At 49.3% G+C, this 19,604-nt stretch overlaps 8 protein-coding genes across 8 annotated transcripts; 4 read left to right on the top strand and 4 right to left on the bottom strand.

The window, feature by feature from the left end:
• Nucleotides 1-57: 57 nt before the first annotated feature.
• Nucleotides 58-363, bottom strand: FOBCDRAFT_203407 (uncharacterized protein; the record flags this gene model as incomplete). The annotated part of the gene is made up of 1 exon (XM_059609057.1): nt 58-363. The coding sequence occupies one exon, from the start codon at nt 361-363 to the stop codon at nt 58-60; it is 306 nt and encodes a 101-aa protein (XP_059467391.1).
• Nucleotides 364-3,068: 2,705 nt separating this feature from the next.
• FOBCDRAFT_226770 (uncharacterized protein) lies at nt 3,069-3,597 on the top strand. The gene has a single exon (XM_031185861.3). The coding sequence runs from the start codon at nt 3,114-3,116 to the stop codon at nt 3,474-3,476; it is 363 nt and encodes a 120-aa protein (XP_031036996.3). The 5' UTR covers nt 3,069-3,113; the 3' UTR covers nt 3,477-3,597.
• A 1,779-nt stretch (nt 3,598-5,376) lies between these two features.
• Nucleotides 5,377-7,448, top strand: FOBCDRAFT_43824 (bZIP transcription factor). The gene is made up of 3 exons (XM_031185860.3): nt 5,377-5,993; nt 6,048-7,066; nt 7,121-7,448. Exons 1-3 carry the CDS (start codon nt 5,490-5,492, stop codon nt 7,365-7,367), a joined length of 1,770 nt encoding a protein of 589 aa, XP_031036995.2. The 5' UTR covers nt 5,377-5,489; the 3' UTR covers nt 7,368-7,448.
• Nucleotides 7,449-8,108: 660 nt separating this feature from the next.
• Nucleotides 8,109-9,301, top strand: FOBCDRAFT_43831 (WW domain binding protein 11-domain-containing protein). Its single transcript, XM_031185859.3, has 2 exons — nt 8,109-8,326; nt 8,376-9,301. The coding sequence occupies exons 1-2, from the start codon at nt 8,254-8,256 to the stop codon at nt 9,104-9,106; spliced, it is 804 nt and encodes a 267-aa protein (XP_031036994.1). The 5' UTR covers nt 8,109-8,253; the 3' UTR covers nt 9,107-9,301.
• Nucleotides 9,302-9,676: 375 nt separating this feature from the next.
• FOBCDRAFT_226777 (major facilitator superfamily domain-containing protein) lies at nt 9,677-11,487 on the top strand. The gene is made up of 2 exons (XM_031185858.3): nt 9,677-10,298; nt 10,344-11,487. The coding sequence occupies exons 1-2, from the start codon at nt 9,845-9,847 to the stop codon at nt 11,252-11,254; spliced, it is 1,365 nt and encodes a 454-aa protein (XP_031036993.1). The 5' UTR covers nt 9,677-9,844; the 3' UTR covers nt 11,255-11,487.
• FOBCDRAFT_226778 (DNA/pantothenate metabolism flavo protein) lies at nt 11,488-12,934 on the bottom strand. The gene has a single exon (XM_054705129.2). The coding sequence runs from the start codon at nt 12,655-12,657 to the stop codon at nt 11,560-11,562; it is 1,098 nt and encodes a 365-aa protein (XP_054561104.1). The 5' UTR covers nt 12,658-12,934; the 3' UTR covers nt 11,488-11,559.
• Nucleotides 12,935-13,644: 710 nt separating this feature from the next.
• FOBCDRAFT_226780 (uncharacterized protein) lies at nt 13,645-15,807 on the bottom strand. The gene is made up of 3 exons (XM_031185856.3): nt 15,218-15,807; nt 14,565-15,164; nt 13,645-14,517 (listed from the first exon to the last, which is right to left on the bottom strand). Exons 1-3 carry the CDS (start codon nt 15,535-15,537, stop codon nt 13,797-13,799), a joined length of 1,641 nt encoding a protein of 546 aa, XP_031036991.1. The 5' UTR covers nt 15,538-15,807; the 3' UTR covers nt 13,645-13,796.
• A 990-nt stretch (nt 15,808-16,797) lies between these two features.
• Nucleotides 16,798-19,587, bottom strand: FOBCDRAFT_43851 (uncharacterized protein). Its single transcript, XM_031185854.3, has 3 exons — nt 19,013-19,587; nt 18,737-18,937; nt 16,798-18,682 (listed from the first exon to the last, which is right to left on the bottom strand). Exons 1-3 carry the CDS (start codon nt 19,410-19,412, stop codon nt 16,803-16,805), a joined length of 2,481 nt encoding a protein of 826 aa, XP_031036989.2. The 5' UTR covers nt 19,413-19,587; the 3' UTR covers nt 16,798-16,802.
• Nucleotides 19,588-19,604: the final 17 nt, after the last annotated feature.

The raw sequence follows: 19,604 nt of genomic DNA on the forward strand, positions 1-19,604 counted from the left end.
TTGAGTCTGCCCTGTTCACAATCTTATCGCCCTTGTCGTCCTTCGCAGTCGTACTGTTTAGTGGCTACCACCAGACTGATCGTCAACGATGCTTAAGACGATCGATTTCCTTCTGTTGCTTGAAGATCGTGTCAGACATTTGGGTAATAAAGCACTGAAGTGTGGTTTGCTGTCGTCTGGGCCGTGCTTGTAAGCCAAGCCCTTGTCAAGCTCATCTCCGCACCGAGCAAGGACAGCATTGACGATGCCTTTGCACTCTTGTTGGAGTGTCTCAATCCTGCACACACCGGCCAATATGAACCACCGCTCGTAAGTGATGTTCATCCACATCGTCTCGTTGTTTACATTATCAAACATCTCCATACTGATCGGGTGCTTTCTGGGCCATCCGTTTGAGCCATTTTGTGCTGAAACACACCGTCGATAAGTAGACGACGCAGCTCTTCGCTGACCTTTGATGGCATGTCTGTGCCATGCTCGTTGAATAGAAGTTTGAGTCTGACTGCGCTCTGGTAGTCCATTTGATTTGCTTCGTTGCCCCTAGGTAGGTCCTGACCAGCCAGTCGAACCACCTGGACAGAACGCGGCCAGGAGGGTAGAACTCCGTTGGCAATGTCTGCGTACCATCCTATTTGATGAGATGTCAGTTGAATTACCTCCTTCCAAATAACAGTCGGGGTTTCTTGGCTTGGTTTCCTTCTCCTTGGGTCGGATATTCCTGGGCGAGCTTTGCACCATGAACTCTTTCGTAGTGTTGTCGGAGGGAATTCCCGGTCTTATGGTCATCCTAGTCTTGTGAGCCTTGGTTAAAATACCGTGGTTTAAGGGCAAAACTTACATGTATGCAAAGAACTCCGCTGATGTCCTCGCGTCATCGGCAAAAGACCTCTCCGGGAATGAGGTGGAGGATTCCATCCTGTGTCGATTAGTTTCGTTTTGAGAACGGATACGACAAAGCGACCACAAACCTAGAAGTCGAGTGGAGGTAATTTATCATCAGTGCGATTACGGGTGTTGTAACATTTGTAGGCTTCGCTTGTTTAGAAGTCCATCACGAAATGCTGATACTGCTCAAGTTATGAGACCTGATGGGAACGCGAAATCGTGAAGGAGTGTGATGATGGATGAGGAAGGGAGGAATTCAGTGACAATTGAAAGCACGGGCTTTGTTTTCAGTTGAGACGGATTATCACATAACGGCCCCAACATTGCTAATTGGAGATGCAGGAGTCTTCAAGTTCTGCAGTGCCAGAGTGTCAACAGCTGTCAACACTGCAGCGTCACGCACTGCCGATATAACGTCGCGAGGCAGACAACTTGATAGCTTCCACTAGTTAGGAGATCATACAATACAGTTGGCTATAATTCCATTCCATCAGCACCCCATTTACTACTAACAGACGTCATCAGGGTCTGACAACGTACTACCAGCGCTATGGCAACACTGTCACCGTCAGCATACAAATTCATCATCCTCTTATTTAATTGCATTATTAATGCTTATACCTCAAGAGAGTAACATTTACTAAATAATAGTCCATAATGTGATCCTCAACGGCCGAGAGCAGTAACCCGTTGTGGTTTTGCTTACACCATCTAAACCAGCTGTCGCTTCCGAAGATCAGCTTACTACGAAGCTGGTTACAGACAACTCCGAAAAGCGCAGACAAATCAATCACTAACGGAGACCGCAGAACTATATAAGGCCTGGAACCTAATTTCTGAATCTCAGGTCATAGACAAAAGAGAGAAGAAGATAAGAGTCTACAATGAACAAATAGGCAGATTTATCCTTCAAAGATTCATCTTTGCTGCTCTTCTAAACCTGATGAGCTATTCTTATGGCGCTTTCGTAGTCACCTTATACCTCAAACGGCTCTTGTTTTATCCTTGAGTTCCACTTGTTGCTAATTTCACTCAACTTGCTCTCTTTACCTTACCCCTGACGCTACATATCTTTGTTCTTAATGTCTTTCATCTTCTTTCGAGGTGCTCTCTCGTCTCCTCGGACTTGAAATCTCACCATCTAACTCATGTCAAACGTCCAATCAACCATAGGAAGGCATACTTCTGTTGACTGGGTGTTTGGAGGATTGCCTACCAATGGTTCCACTGAGTTGTCTGTCAACTCAGTGTTTGTTAACAGACAACTTTGACCTGACTTCTATGGTGTTACCAGGGCCTCTCAAGCCTTGCTCTTGATAAGCAAGAACACCCAAGCCCTTGAAGTGGGAAAGGTGATCATAAAGCTCCCCTAAATCTATCCTAAATTTCCTCAAGTTATCCTAAATCTACCTTATTCTTTCAATCACTTGGGATCAATAAGTTCGGTTTTATGACCATCACTGGAATACCTCTGGGCCTTAGATCTTATGCAGCATCCCCAGCAAGGCTCAAGAACTCTTATTTGGAGTATCAGGTCCCTAGGGGTCCATGTCAAATATTCATATAAAGTAAGTACATCGAATCATTTCAGCTGAACAAACTATCGTGGTTCCTCTTGAACCCTTCAACGGCCCCCTGGGTTTCTTTACGATAACAAATACTAAATCGCTCCTTGTTAGTGATCTCTCTACTGTCTTTCATCAGCCATGTAGGAATCCTCGGAATTCGACTTACTTCCCCGTAAGTTGAGGGTCACTGTTTGGCTGGAAACAGGGTGTGAATGGGGACCACCAAAAGTTCGACTCTGAAGTGTAGCTATCACTATCGACTATTATCACTAGGTATAGACTCTTTCAATGTGGGTAACAATAAAGCATCTGAGGTAGACAAGCCACCTCCTGATATGGTGATACACAAAACCCTGAGCCACGATCTTGAGGTTACACAATGCAAAGCCCAACAGTGCTAGAACGTCCGGGCAGTGCCATCGCCTTGACTCATTTTATCATTTCCCATTCTACTACGCTACGCATTCTAATTCGTGAATTTGTTATCTAGCTTTCCCATTTCATTTAACAACAAACTGCCACGTCCTCAACAATATCGATACAGTAATTGTAGTCGCCAACACCCAAAGCGCACGTCAAAATGGAACCATTCCAGTAAGCAAACAGTAAGTATTACCATCTTCTCGTTAATCAGTCACTCACAAAGATTACAGGTTCACCATGAAGTACAAACTCCTAAACACCGAAGTACATAAGCTGCGAGACGGATCCCCTGGCCACGACGATGATGCCATTCTCGGGAAGCTTCGTTCACTCGAGGTCTCTGGCGTCCGACATCTCTCTCAGATGCCCGACTTCAGAAGTCTCTACAAGCGCCGAATGAAACTGATGTGGAATTCCCCCGAAGAGGGCGAAACGGAGTACTATCCTTGGGTCGGCAACGGCACTATGGAGGCTGCCCAGCAGCATATCGTCGCTTGGGCCACCTTCGCTCTTGGGGCGGTTCATGCTTGTCAACGCATGCGTGATGGGTTCAAAGATGGGGTTGACTCTGATTGGGCTGATGAGGAGGATGGCAACTGATGGTTACACGGTCGGAATTCTTATCGTCATAAACTGACCGATATCGGGAATTGAGGGTAACAACTACAGTCGCAATATACATTTACCGATACACCAAATGAAGCCAGTTCAAGCAGTTCAGATTCACGAAACACCTGTTCTAAATCTATTCGTTCAAGAAAGGCACAATCTCACCAAGCGGTGAAATGTATCTCCGAAGCAAAGTCACAAAGCATTGTCACCGACAGCCCGAAGAATATACGGTTGAACATGTCGTGATCTTGAACTATAGGTTAAGCCGTGATGTAGTGGCGGATGTTTCAAGACGTGACAGGGAATTGAGACAATAATCACGTGAAAGTTCATGCAAACAAGGGTCCTGGATGATTCCAAAACATCCATGCATATCAGATCGAGGCACCACACTACGCCGCAGATGCTTACGTCCGACCTGAGCTCCGAACTTGTTAACTTTTAGCTGGGTTGTTACACAAGATTATGAGGGTGATTGGCCACAATCGTGCAATTGTTTCTGAAGTACTTTCGCATCCAGTGAGCTGTTTTCTGGCAGCCGTTGAGATACGAAATTACGGTTGAAATTTCAGCGATTGATAACTGGACTTGACCCATTGGGAAGAATAATTGCCATTGATTGGTCGAAAATGAGGTGAATGCGCCGTGTGGCAAACTCCGAATCTTGGTCTAAATCCGGGGGCGGGGAGAACTTCGACAGGACCGCGTGGTTGTGGCTCGGGGATAAGGCAATGGCTGCAGATGAGGTGAACGGGGCATTGTTAGCAGTCAGAAGCAGTTAGCTATGAGGTCATGAGGCTTGCCAGTTGAAGCACAGCCAAGGTCATGGTCTCGAGTCAATTCTGCATTGCAGTTGAGACAGAAGCCCAAGGCCGGCCATTACAGCAAGTAAACGACATTCTGTCGCAGTCGGAGAAGCATAATGCCGTTCAGGAGGAATCGCCACTGCCAAACAAGACAAGGCCGAGAAAGGGGGAGAAAGCTCGAGAGACTCGTGCACAACGTCGAAGGGCGTGCATGTCAACTAATAGTATCTGCCGAAAACGATCGGGTATAAGTCGGTCACAGGCAACGTGCCAATAATTGAAGGCTCATGGCCAAACGTCTTTTATTGTGAGTCAGAGCCTCAGACTCTAGAGAGGAGAGAAAAGACAGACAACAACATGCTCATGGCTCGTTTCGGCATGGCCTAGATGGGCTTTTTGTTTCGTCCTCTCTGTTGTAAGATATCCATGGGTCCCGAGGACCGGTAGCCCCGGCTGACAAATGCAACTTTGACGCTATTCGCACTGTCGAGAGTTCACGTTCCTGTACCCAGCCTCTCTCGGAAACTAGCTGACCCCCACCCAGAATGGTTCCTGTTCAGGGTCTAGTGAGCTGATGGAAGAATGAACTAGAAGGAATCTTTGTGACTCAGGCAGCAAATTTTCTAGTCCGACGCTCCGCATTGGACCCTTGCCAGCTTGCCTTTGCTTGCTCTGGTACGCGTAGATACAGTACCTACAGTGCGATTCAACGCCCGCTCAGCTGCCCCCGCTCTACCTACTGCAGCCATCCATCTCACTCGATTTCCCTTCCTCGCCCATTCTTGGCTCCGCCTGACACCAGAAACCACCGATTTCATCATCAATCTTACATACTGTCACCTTACATACCATAGTAGCTTCAGTTTCTATCCTGTCCTTTGCGGCCTGAATCCGAAAACTCCGTTCTTCTTATTTTCAACTTCGCCTCTCTTCTCATCGCCTTTTGACAATTATATGCCAGTATCATAACCCAGCAGAAGCCCGCCCCGCTCGTCTAGGTCCCCGACGTCGCCGCTACACAGGCTTCAGGCACAGACAGGCTCTGGTCTGGCTCTTTGTCCCCTCCTGCGTGAGCCTGGACTGGCAGAGAGCTTGTATCTATAATCAAACCGCGCGGCATCAGTTTCGTCTACCTCGATTTCAAATCGTTCTTCACCGTCACGCCTCTTTTCGATCGCCCGTTTCATATTTCGCGATGGCTTCTACTGGTACTGGAGGCACTTTGCCACCCAACTTTCTCTTGACCCCGCAACAGCAGAACCTGCTCTTCGCTGCTCTCAACTCCAACAAACAGCAGCTCTCTGGTTCTTCCGTGGACAATTCTCTGACGGTTTCTCCCACGACGTTCCGCAATTCTGCTGGCCAACAAAAGCCCGCCACCGCTACAGGTTACCAGGAGAGTCCCTTCCTCGACAACTACGACTATGACTTTGGCGATTCTGGTTTCGACTTCTCCTTCGCCAGCGAGGACCAGCCTTCCATGATTGGAGATCTTCCTGCTGCTTCCACGGAGCCCAACAACAACTCTGGTTCTGTCGCTCTGTCCGACTCCCCAGAGACTGATACTCCAGAGAAGCGCAGCTACCCCGACGACGAGGATGACGAAGATAGCCCTGGTGGAGATCACAAGCGCCGTGAGAGCACCGACAAGGTCCCTAAGAAGCCCGGTCGTAAGCCTCTTACATCCGAGCCCAGCTCGGTACGTTTTATCAATTGATTACATATAAACTTTACTTACTAATCCATACAATAGAAGCGCAAGGCTCAAAATCGAGCCGCTCAGCGTGCTTTCAGAGAACGCAAGGAGAAGCATTTGAAGGACCTTGAGACAAAGGTTGAAGAGCTAGAGAAGGCTTCGCAGGCTGCCAACCATGAGAATGGCATGCTTCGAGCTCAGGTTGAGCGCATGACAGCTGAACTCAACCAGTATAAGCAGAAGGTCACAGTGATGTCAGCTACCAAGTCACTGCCCAGAGAAAAGGTTCCTTTCGGCAGCGCTGCCGTCAGCAACCTCGGCGATGTTAACTTCCAGTTCGAGTTTCCCAAATTTGGCATGCTTCCAGGACCACCTGTCAGCAAGACTGGCTCATCGCCTACAAGCCCGGATCAGCAAAAGATCACATACCCAAGCCCTACCAACAGCCTCAACAACAGCGCGCAATCCGCACAACAATTCAAGGATGACTTGGCCAAGTTCTCGGGTGTCTTCAGCCCTTCCATGGCAAGCTCTGCCACCAACCCCTCTCGTGCGAGTGTTGACTCTGCAAACTACAGCGTCAATGGCGCTTCCAGCTCCCCATCTGCTTCATCTCATTCAAACACTGGTCCCAGCTCTTCTTGCGGAACATCGCCTGAGCCTTTCAACCAGTCTCCCATGGGCTTCAAGCCCGTTGATACGATGACTACCATTGGCGAGGAGCAGACACATCAGAACAACAACAACAACCCCAGTCAATTCGGCAATATTGATATCAACAGCACCAACTTCGACTGGCTGTCACAACAGAACGGTGGACAGTTTGACCCACAGCTCTTTGGTGATTATCGTGAGCCCCAAGAAAACGTCTTGGCAAATCCATCTTTCGACGACTTCTTCAACGATGCTCTTGACAGCGATTTCTTTACTCCTTACAACATGGCTCCTAACAGCCCCAGCGCGCATCTCAATAGCCAGGCCAAGAAGCCATCGAACCTGATTGATCAGATTGATGCTCAAAAGGAGTCCGATGACGAACCTCTCAAGAAGCAGAACATGAACTGCAATCAACTATGGTATGTATCAACTCATAGAGTCAGGAAATGTCTGTCTCTAACACGTTTCTACAGGGAGAAACTTCAAGCTTGCCCCAAGGCACAGAATGGTGAATTCGACCTCGACGGCCTCTGCTCTGAACTTACCAAGAAGGCCAAGTGCTCTGGTACTGGTCCTGTGGTTGCTGAGACCGACTTTGACACCATTCTGCAAAAGTATATGGGCAAAGACGTCTCCAGTAGTTGTGTTGCCCAACAGTTGGGTGTGGAAATAAAGTCGAGTGAACCAAAGCAAGATAAGCATCTTGGTCTGTCGATTTGAGACCAGGTTTATGAACAAAGATTCGGCTGTACACTACAAACTTCGGCGGCATACCCAGCACACAGCTACACAATGATTAAGGCGTTTACAACAGACAGGATGGGATCGGAAAACCAAGGGATTCCGGCGCTTGATTTACCTCCGTCAACGGAATTGGATGCATGGAAAGGAGAAAGGATGATCTATGGTATGATTATATAACATGCCATGAAATCTTCGACCTGTTAACTCAGCTTGAAATTTCTTTGGGGATTTACTTATGCTTTTTTTTTTTTTTTTTGGATGGACATTTTTTTGCTGCTATGAATAATTATGACTTATTTCTGGTTTCAACTGTCAAGGGCTTAACAGGGGATATATAATGATCACTGTGACTTGGCAACGCACATGTTGATCAGATATGTACATCAAAGGGACAATTCAACTTTCATTACTACGTAAAGGTGATCAAAAAGTTGGAGGCGCTCCTGTGATACGAGTATTATTATTCGAGGATATAAATTGCATGCTACAGCAGCAACTTTGAGCCAATCTGCAACATCCAGACCCTGCGTACGTCAGTACATAAATTAAGATCTAAAAAGGTTCAAACGCAAGTAGAAGATTGCCGTGACATCATTTTTGGGTCTATCATTGACTGAAAGCTGTTGTGATTTTTTATCATGACATCTAATCTTAGTCATCAAGTGGAGCCAGATGATCGCGACAAGGAAGCTTTAGCCAGACCAAACCATCTTGAACAAATCGTACTCAGCTTACAACAACTTCTCGCATATCCTCTAGCGATTTTCTTCTTCTTGTTATTGATCCTCGATAACGCCATTTATCAAATCATTAACCCTCTCAATTTAAGCCGCGCGTTTATCCCCGTCTCTGGTACTTCACAATGCCTAAAGAGAAGAATTACAACCCTGTACAGGCTCAGCGCAAAGCTGATAAGGCGAGGGCTCTCAAGAAAGGTAAGACGAGTTCTGATGATCGCATTTGACCTTCTAACCGGAATCACAGGCAAGCATGAAAGACAAGAACGCCTAAACGAGAAGCTATCGCGAAAGAACCCCGAACGCATTCAAAAACAGATCGACGACCTCAAGAAAATCACATCAAGCGGCGGCAAGCTTACTCATCACGAGGAACAAACATTAGAAGGGCTCGAAAAGGAACTTAAAGCAGTGAAGAAGGCCAGAGAAGCACTTGGCGACAAAGCACCAACATTCAGCCGAGGATGGAACAGAGATCACGACTCAGGATCTGGGGTATTAGGGAAGAGGCGCAGGGGTTCTAATGATGCTACGACAAGCGACGAGGAGGTTCCCGACGATGTCAAGAGTATTCCTATGCCCCGAGATACACCACCGCCGATTCCCAAAGAAGTCATGGACAAATGGTATGCCGAACGACGAGCAAGGAGAGCGGCGGAGAACCCAACAAGGCCGGACGGCGAGAACAAACAACAAAAGAAGGAAGCGCCAGTCGCCGAAGCGAAAACAGTATACGAAGCCAAGCCTGTGGTACGCGATCTCAGGAAAGAGGCTGTTTCGGCATTTGTCCCTACGGCAGTTAAGATGAAGATGAACAAGGGCCAAGGTCAAGGAGGGTTAATAGAGCCGGAGGAAGCGGATCGACTAGAACAAGAGGGCTATCTCAAAACGGGAGATCGTAACGCGGAAGCACGACCCGATCAAGGCCAATCATCACGGCATGTGACTATGGAGGATGTGGAAGACGAAGAGGCTTGATTCTGGAGAGGAGGTTAGTTCAGCCAGCTATGGTGCCATTGATGCAATTGACAGATAGTAATGCATAATTCCCCGACCAAATGCTTCCCAAAAAGGATATAATTGGGCGAACCCATTCAATCACGACTCTTCAAGCCTATCAGAAGAGCGATGTGACTCAGACCAACAAACGAGCTCGAGGGGTTGAGGCCGGTTAAGACAGCGGCATAGGGACAAAGCTGGGGTAGAGGACCCATCTGACCACCCACAATTCAATGGCGGAGGACCAAGTGCGTTGACTATCTTGACCGACAACGTTCCCCGTTTCCGAGGAGAAAAGATGGCAAATTGGGCTGCATTAACAATGGGACTTGTACTGAGAAGGCGTCTACCATGTTTTGGGTTTAGACCCAACAAGTCTCTCTCAGTTGGATTTACGACCGTATATATCCGTGTAAAGGGTGGAGCTCAAGAACCTTGACGAACAAATGATGAGTTTTCATTACTCTCACGTCAACGAGAAACCCGACCACTACGGCAATTCAGGCCGCACTCCGAAAGCGGGCCTGGATTTTTCGACCCGGGGCCACGCCGAAATCCGATCATTCTTATATTTAAGCATGTCTGATCTTTTGTTTTCGCCCCCGAGTTTTCAACTACGTCTCTGATATGCTACGACAATTGTAAAAGAAGGAAGAAGAGCGTGCTAGGTATTCGGGGACGGAAAAGGAACATTACGATTGCTCAGAGCCACCAACAATGGATTGTCACCAAGTCACATCTCGTGCCCTCTACGAGGATGACGAGATCAACGATCATGTCAACCAGATCGACCAAGGAAACGAAAACAATGGCAAGACGGGGACCGATCTAGAGAAGCAACCGACTGCAGTATCGACAGCGTCGTTCCAGGAAACGTATCCCGAGGGCGGCTTGCAGGCGTGGTCCGTGGTCGCTGGTTCGTGGTTCTCTCTATTCGCTTCGCTTGGACTAATGAACACCCTCGGCACTTTTCAGGCCTATGTTCTCGACAACCAACTCACAGAGTATAGCGAGGGTACCGTTGGTTGGATCTTTTCTATCTACACCTTTCTCGCCTTCTTCTGCGGTGTGTACATTGGACCTGTCTTTGATAAGTATGGTCCGAGATGGCTTGTCATTGCTGGCGCTGCGTTCACCGTTGGTGGTATGATCTTTATGAGTTTTGCGACTGGTAAGTTCTCTTTGGCATTGTGGGTTGATGTGCTGACTGTTATAGAACTCTGGCACTTTGTCGTCGCCTTTGGCCTCCTCTGCGGTTTTGGATCATCACTACTCTTCACCCCCTCGATCGCTGCTGTAGGCCACTTCTTCAAGGCTCGACGTGGACTAGCGACTGGTGTTGCATCTACTGCTGGTGGATTGGGTGGTATCATCTACCCTTTCATGTTGACGAGGCTAATCGAAAAGATTGGTTACGGATGGGCCACTCGAGTCATTGCTCTCATCTGCCTCGTCTGCAGTTTGATCGGTATCTGTCTTCTCAAATCCCGACTTCCACCCGCCAAGGACGCTACTGCGCACCCCAACTTTCTCATCTTCAAGAGTCTGCCTTTCCTCTTCACCACGATTGGCGTCTTCATGCTGGAGTTCTCCCTCTTCATTCCTCTCGGCTACATCTCGACATATGCGCTGCACAAGGGCTTCGGAAAGGACTTTTCCTACAACCTCATCCCTATCCTCAACGCTGGATCGGTCATCGGTCGACTTTTGCCTGGCTACTATGCCGATGTGATCGGTCCTTTTAACGTCAGCATCCTGGCTGTGATCCTTGCCATTGTGGCCTGCTTCTGCGTATGGCTACCTCTTGGTGGAACCACAGCTGGTGTCATTATCTTCACCGTGTTGTTTGGTTTCTCCTCGGGAACGTCCATTGCCATTGCGCCTGTCTGTATTGGTCGACTGTGCAAGACGCAAGAGTATGGACGCTATTATGCTACAGCCTATACAATCGTGTCTTTTGCTTGTCTGATCGGTATTCCCATTGGTGGTAGCATTGTCCAAGCCAATGGTGGTGAATACTGGGGTCTAATCATCTTGACTGGTGCCGTTTACGTGGCATCCATGATCTCACTCTTCCTGGCCAAGGTCACTCTGTTGGGCTGGCACAACTGGAAGGCTGCCCTTTGAACATTCATCGAGCACATCAGCATCTAACGGAATCAAACCTCGAGACTGAACGGCTGTCGTCTTTTATCGAGAACTGAACACACAAAATCATGACACCTTTAAAAGTATTGCATTTATCTTGGGAACGGAGTTCTGGATACTAAAAAGAGTTAAGAATGTCAATATCATTGCTGCGAGTCTTTGTACATAGATACCACAATACGTAGGAAAATATAATAGTTATTGCTTTGTACGCTTGTGTTCACCTCGTTGTACAGAGCCTACTATCTAGGTATTCCGCAATTTTCTTGAACCGAGAGCATGGCCTACTTCTGTTTCTGCGCCTTGATATGCTCACCGTGAAGCTCTTGCACCGCAGGAATAATGAGCGATTCAATTTCGACATCTGGTTCCTGACCTGGCAACTCCTCTGCCACAAGCGGCCTGCCCTCAGCTTCTCCCCAACCGCCCTCCCTGGGCACACGCACCCAGTTATCTTCCCTCTTAGGACTCACAAACACAACTTCCCACTTGCGCGTAGACAGAAGATTTCCAATAACGAGATGATGCTGATATCGATCAAGACTGTAGCGAGCCTTGCGCACCAGAAGCGCTGGGTCCGTCTCAAGCTTGAAGGACACAATCATACCCTCTGGCGCCCATCCATCCACGAGATTCTTGAGAAACTTGGGGACGGGATCGAGGTCGATGACGAGGCGCTTTGAGCGTGGGACAGAGGGCGATGAGTCAAAGTTATCAAAAGTCTCTTCATCGTCTGGTCGCTTCTGCTCAACGGCGTTGGTTGACTGGATCTTGTGCTCGGCCATACGATCAGGAGGAACGAAAAAGTCCGAAACGGCTGCGGCGAGGTAGAGAAGACCAGATGGGCCGAGAGGACGCATGAGTCGGGCAATTTCTCGCAGCTCATGGAGATAGTCGACAATAGTGACGAAGGGTAGTGTGAGAAGCATATTGTCATCTCTCGCCTTGCGATACTTTCTCAGCACCTCCTGCATCTTATCCTGCACCTCACTCCTCACACCAATTCTTCCACTTCCATCCTCAGTCAAAAAGTCCAAGAAGCAATCGGTAGCATGCGAATAATGTCGCGAGTACGGCAGCAGACTGAACTGACGATGGAGGAAGATGACGGCATATCCAGCTTCGAGAAAGTACTCGGCGCTCGTAGCACCACGAGTTCCAGCACTGAAGTTGTCGATGTACCGAACAGTCTGCTTCTCAAGAGGGACGGTAGTGCCGCCCGATGTGACGAGGACAACGCGACGGCCCGCAACGGCGTGAGAGGAGATGAAGCCAGCGGCGAGAGCTGTGTGGGCTGATAAATTGCGCGGAGGAGGGTTCTGAGCAAAGTATGTCTGCTCGGAAGCGAGGGCCTCAGCAGCGGTGTTGGCAGGTGTAGCCATTTTGTTTAGGGCTTTTGAAGTGAACGCAATCCAGGCTGTGACCAATGATTTGGCCAAGGTGAATGATTGAAGAAGCTCCGGAGCGGAGATGCGGAGGTCCGGGCGGGCGGCGGGCGGCGGGCAGCAGGCGGGGTTTAGTCTTGGACACCCGGATCCGGAGACGGAGACTAAGGTAGTGAGACGGAGAAAGCCTGGCAGAGATAATAATGTGATGATGATACAAGAATTGAGAGGGAATGAGGAAGTGGAAATTGAGAGTTATTTATGCTTAGGTAGTTTCTGGTTCTTTAGTAAAATGCCCCATCGACTGTGACGGATACTACTTACGCATTTATCATCCCGGTGGGTTTGAAGTTGTGAGTCTGCCCTGCAGCTGTCAACACCTGACCTTCTGTAGTGTTGCTCCTGTACATTAAAGTCACTCGGCTTATCTTTTATAAGAAATGACTGAGTTACTCTTACATGAGACTGAATTTGTTATCATCTCAATCGTTTGCTGTCCGGTAGGCAATGATTGCTGATAAGCTGCAGTATACCTCGGTAGCTAGTGCACTATCTCGGATCATATCATGTTTATTCCTAAAGACTTCCGATGAAAGCGACACTTATTTCAAGCAATCCGATGCTGCCGTAAATGCTCTAGGGTTACTGTGATTCCCTAACTTATTACAAAGGCTCTATTATTGAACTCCCCATCAATCCCAGTTCATTTGAGCGAGAGTCATGTACGGAGAAGTGAGTTGTGGAGGCAGAGAATGAGAGAAACCTCAGTGACCTCAATGTAAGATGTAAGATGCAGAAAAGTCTTCCTCATACCTTCAAGAGTCTACTTGCAGCCTGAAGATCACAGTACAGGTTCGTGCAGATCCGCGAGAGCCTGCACAGAAAGGGGTCTCTCAGAGAAAACTTCCTCTTTCATGGGTCATCTCATTCTTACACTCGATGCATTTCGTGCGTCTAGAACATCTGCTGACTCAGGTGCGAAGGTTTTTGAATGAAATTATTATGCGATAAATACTACCATTATGTGGGATATCAGACTATCAATGAATGCAAACATAAACAAGCCTCCATCCTATGCCAATAAACAACTGCAATTGCGCCCAACACCATACTGTGCTTTCATCATCCATGAAACATCACTCCTCCTTGTCCTTGTTCTCCTCATCCTCGTCATCCTCAGCTCCCCAATCTCTCCATCCCTGACCCTGAAGCCAGCTGACTCCCTTTCGCCAGTTTGTCTCGCGGATTGCTTGAGCATCCTTCTCGTAGACAACACCAGTGACCATGAGTGCCAGCATGAAGACCCAGACATCACCGCCCTTCATGCTCTTCCACCAACGTCGCTTCACACCAACCTTCCAGAGGCTGTCGACACTAGCGCGGGCGCTGTACAGGAACAGTCCACGGCCATTTCGTCGCTCAACGAATGCCCAGAGACCAGCGAAGAAACCACCGAGGAAGACACGCTGAGTAGCAAGAACGTGGCGTGGAAGCCATTGCTGAAAGAAGCAGATCGAAGCCCAGGCTGTGGAAAGCGCACCTGTCGCAAAGGTAGACATGCGGAGGGCCTTGGTGATGATGCGCTGAAGGGTCGCCAGAGGGTTGTGGTAGAGGCTGGAGAATCGAGGAATGACGGTAAGCGCAGAGAAGACTGCGACGAAGAAGCGAGCAAATGGCGGGAAAGTCTGAAGCCAGAAAGTAAGATAAGTTCGGGCACAAGATGGGTCTCCTGGGTGCAGTGTGGCGCATGAGAGAGATGTGATGAGAGGATGAGCTCGAGATGTCAGTGGCGCAATTGCACTGAGGCTAGGGGGAAGAACCTCCTTGCCGGGGAAGAGAGTGGGAGAAACATAGGCACTATGACGGTCAGTATGAAGTCTTCTTCTCAGGGCTTGTTAACTTACGGCCAGCTCAGGCGCGCCATTTGAGCCAAACTGTCAACAATCTCAGAAGTCTGAGGCCACTTAACGCTTGACGGCCAATCTTGCGGGCGCGGGTGCAAGTATGCCGATGAACTCTTGAAGATCAAATCTCCAAAAGGTTTGGGGAAGCAATCGCGATCGAAAACAGCAGCATGAAGAAGCTGTCCAAAAGCAAATGGCTGCAACATCCAACTTCCGAACCACCAAGGTCTCTCCCTCTTAACGCCATTCTTTCGGCCCCAGATGAGACCATCAGCCTCACAGAAGTTGTAGGCAAACTCCAAAGCACGGAAGATAGTGTAAATGGCGATAGTGACACGCATCTTTTGTGCTGGGTAAATGCCAAGAGCCAGGCCAGCGAATGAGGCACCGATGGCGGGCGCAGAAGGAGATGTCAGCATCGCTGCAGTTCGAGGATTGCGCGCCCGGAATGGCTCGACTTGAGGGTCGAGAAGATGCACACGCAGTCGAGTGAAGAAGCGGAAGAGGATTCTGTAAAGGAGAAGAATAGTAGAAAGCGAAATAGACAGCCTCAGGGCGGGAGACTTGTAGAATGGCTTCTTTTTACCACCAGTACTGGGTCTATCGAGAATCATTAGCCATTTGCGCACTTCTTTCATCAGTGAGCTACTCACTCTTCTTTACCCATCCTCTTCGCGACAATATCCCATCCCTTCATGCCGAGGAAAGTCATCACAAAGACCCTAAGCGCATGTCGCACCGTTCTGGCATTATAATCGTCGCCACCTTTTGGCGGTTGCAGCGCCTTTTCAACACGGTTTGGCGTTGGTGTTGCACGGCGCAGTACGCGACTCCGCGAGAGAATGTATTTATGGAGTGCAGCATATTCGTGAGCTGAGATGGTATAGCGCAACGTGTTTCGGAGAACAGGGTCGTTTACAGCTCTTGAAGATCGCGAGCTTGAGGCGTCGCCTGAAGAGATGGAGGGTTCCATTGCGATCAAGGAGCGGATGTTGTTGTTGATAAAAAGGATCGTGTTTGGTTCAATTTATGGCGTGTCTGCGGTTCCACGAGCTGAGCTCCAGCAGCGCATTCGAGCAGTAGCTCCCGAGAGAGGCATCAAGTAAATGAATAAACCAATTTATCTAAATCAAAAATGACCTGGACTTGGTTACACAGCTTCAGTGCTGAGGGTCCGGATCGAAGCTCTCACATCCAATCTGTTTGTTGATGAAGTGAAGTGAAGTGAAGTGAAGTGAAGTGACGAATGGTGGCAGGCACGGAAGGGATGAAATCACAAGAACTTGGAAATGAGCAAGACGACGTAAAGTGGAGAATTCGACCTCGGCTCTTGGTCTAAGCTGACCTTGGAGCCCACTATCTTTTGGCATTCACATATCGAGACCCTGCTAAGGCTATCCCAGTTAATTAAAGCAATGCTCAATTAGCGAATAGAGACACACGATATCGTTGCTTATGGGGTCGTCCAACAGGGGTTCCCCGCCCTCGGTAGCTAAGTTGCTCTTCTCCAGCCGGACATCACCATCACATGAAATTCATCAACACGTTCAACTTTCTGAACTACCCAAAGAGGCTTGACTCCCGATAACACGCCCACTATGCGCATGAAAAAGTCATATCGTCATAAGGTACTTCACATTGAGCGCATAAGTCAGTCTGGGGTATCAAACCAGTCGTAAAAAGGCTACCTAATGCTATCTCTCAAATGAGAGACATAACGACGCATACTCCATTTGATGCCGAAACTACCGTCCTTTTTAACTTCCAAAGTCACTATCATTCATCATAACCCCTTCATATCAGTCCAGTCAAGTCTGGTCCAGTTCCAGGCCATTGATGCCAGCCAGACCTAGGACAAGTGAGATTGAACCACCGGTCCTAGCAATATGGAATCATTAAATACTTTTTGTTTTCTTTTTCCTTCCTGTGCCTCCCACCGAAGTTTCCATTCGTTAAAAACATTCCTCGCTTTAAAGCAACCAATGTTGACATGCCCCCAACGCCGTTCATCAACCAAAACTCTCCAAAGAGCATCATATCCTCTCCCTAGTAAGCAGGATCACGGACGCCACCTTTTCATCCCGAAATCAAAAGTACTAGCTTTTGTCGAGAGACTGAGAAATCAGCCTCAGCTTCGTTTGCCATGTTTCTGCATATCGCCCTCCCGATTATCCAGCATCAACATAACCCACAATGTCATTCATCAAATTGAAAAATCTGTAGCGTGAATCAGGTTGCTTAGGGGTAAGCTGCTTGAGTGCTTGCTTGAGGGCCCACGAAGGGAACCCAAGTGCGACCAAGGGCTGGGCTCTCTGAAGGTCCAAAAGGCAGAATCTCCTCTCGCCAGCCCAGCGCACTCCAGAGACCGACGTATCTCGGCTCAGGACTGGAAAGCTGTTGGGTGATGACGGCCCAGGCTGTGACCTGGTGGGTCTTGACCAGTTCAACGATCTGAAGCCGACGTCGCTCTCTCTCAGCTACTGTGTCTTTGACCACGCGGTAAACTGCCTCTGCATTTGGCCATCCGTTGGCCTTGTTAGTCGCAGCCTCGAGCAGTGCTTTAAGAGTTTCGAATGGAAGATTAAGGAGAATTCGAGAAAGCACTGCATTGAAAGGAGTTCGTTGCTGTGAACCGCCTGAAGCATCCGAAGCTGGCGAGACCTTGCCGTCAGTCAAAGAAAGGTCGCCGAACTGAATACCAGAAATCTGCTGAGAGAGACGCCCCTTGCCCTTGCCAAGATGCACGGATGTGCCTCGAGCAATGGGTGGGGGCGAGAGCTTGCGGGTAGTGGCGTTACTAGTAAGGGCAGTTTGTGGAAGACGAGCATAGCTCGACGGGTCGGTCACTGAAGTGTCAATCTTGAAAGTAGGACTGGTGTTGCTTGCGATAAAAGAGACGATCTCGTTGAGAATAGCTCGAGATCCATCGCCGTACTTGAACACATCATAAGACCCCTCGTCTCGGTGATCCTCCAAGGCGAACTCCAAGGCCTTCTCAACGGTCTGCCAGTTCAGAAGTTGCACAGCAACCTCGCAACCGCGTCGCGTGACCGGATCCCATCGGAGGAGATGGCCGGCTGCAGCATACGAAAGAGCAAATTCGAAGCGGTCAATCAACTGGTTGTAATCAGCTGCAGCCTGCTTCATGCCCTCAGCAGTAGGGTCCAAGAGTGGCCATCCGTAAAGACAGTGAGCGGCCATATAAAACGGGTTGGAGCGAATCCATTTGCTCTTGGTCTCGAGAACGATGGTGGGAAGAGATGGAACATTGGGGTTAGGTCGGGACTGCTTAGCGATGGCGTTTGCGAGCTCGGCACTGCGAGAAAAGAGGACTCGGTGACCCGGAATGCGAACTGGAGGAGTTCTTTCATCCGCGTATCGAAGCTCCAAAACGCAATCAGCAAATTCGGGAGATCCAAACTGTTGCACCAAATGACCAATCAGACCTTCAGCACCATCCATTGTAGACATCATGTGCGGGGGAGGTCCGGCATTCGGCATCATTCGCGGATACTCGGGACCACCAAACATTCTGCCTGGCTGGTTGGGAGACTGAGTCTCCTCTGGAGCAGGTACGCCATTTCGCGCTGGAGCTGAAGAAAACTGGTTGTAGACACTACCATCGTCAGGAGGACCTGATGCCTGTGAATCATGATAGCTGTGTGGGGTTGGGGGGCCAAAATTGTTAGGGAAGGGAGGGAAAGAGTCCATCGGTCCATAAGCCATAGTAGGTCTTCCGTAGTTATCGAAAGTAGTAACCGGAACCTGTTCTGCGCCATACGGCATCATAGGGGGGAAGCCGTTGGCACCAGGGGCCATGTAGGGTCGACCATCAGGACCTGTCATACCGGGAGGAGGGGCAATACCACCAGATGGAGGAGCAGGAGAGGAGCTCGTCGAACCGTGGAAAGCGCCGAAATGGATGCTGCCGTTGCTGTGATGAGGCTGGTGCATAGGCGGACCGTTAGGCAGAGGAGCGCGATGGCCACGCATATCGCCGTTCACGTTTGGTCCCATAGGTCGAGCAGCAGGCTGAAAGGAAGGGGGCATCTGGTATCGGCCCGGTGGGACAGCAGAAGGAGGTCGGCCTTTGTTGGGCTTTGAAGGTGGATGGTTGTCTAAATTCGAGTTATGAGTATTTAGAAGGGCTTGAAAAAAGTAAGGCTGCCTACCAGACAGAGTTTTGATATCGCCCTTGCTTGAAACACCATTGGGCTTCTCGTTCACTCCGGCTGAAACCTTGTCGACTGATCGAGCCTCAACATCGACCCGGTTCTTGGGGGTGGGCTGATCAGAATGGCCTGAGACCATGGGGGTTTTGTGGATGTTCTCGCTATCGTTGATGGTGGTAGGATGTTCAGGACCAGATGCGGCTGCAATGAAAGAAATATGTGTAAGTAAAGGGTCTTGGGGTGCGTCTTGAGAATGGGCACGTCTGAAGCACTTACAGGAAGAAGCCTGGGTGTTGGTCGGGTCAGAAGCGCCGTTCTTTGTTTCTTTGTGAGCGTCTGCCTTTGTTTCGGCCACCTCCTCGGTTTTGGAGGTCGAGGTCGAAGTTCGACTAGCAATTGTGCTTGGAGCCGTAGCCGCAGAATCATCCTTCTTAGCCCCAGCAGACACGTTACCATTTACGTGCTTCACCTTAATGGGTGAGCGCACATCCGGTTCCTGGATCGTGGTGGAGGCAGCAGTCGAAGAAACAGGGACAGCATTGGCACGAGCAGCAGCAGAAGCGGCCTGACGCTTCACATAAGGCAGTGGGATAGCAGGCATGACAGGCTTGGAGGACTGAGAGAGCTTGCTCCCGCCATTTCGGCGAGTCTTCATATTGCCGTTTTGGGGCGCCATTTCATGGACGAGATCGTTGACGGTTCGGCGGGGAAGGTATCGGCGGGCGATCAGCTAGCCAGCGCCAGGCCTCAACAGAGGATTCGGAGGGAGGGGGGCTCTACGGATCTAGAGGAAGAGGCATGGAGAGCAGACGTCTTCGTTTTAACTAAGAGCCCTTTTGTCGATTCTGGGCTGAAGGGCAAGGTAGTG

Source organism: Fusarium oxysporum, chromosome VI, assembly GCF_013085055.1.
Source record: "Fusarium oxysporum Fo47 chromosome VI, complete sequence".
NCBI classification, from domain to species: Eukaryota; Fungi; Ascomycota; class Sordariomycetes; order Hypocreales; family Nectriaceae; genus Fusarium; species Fusarium oxysporum.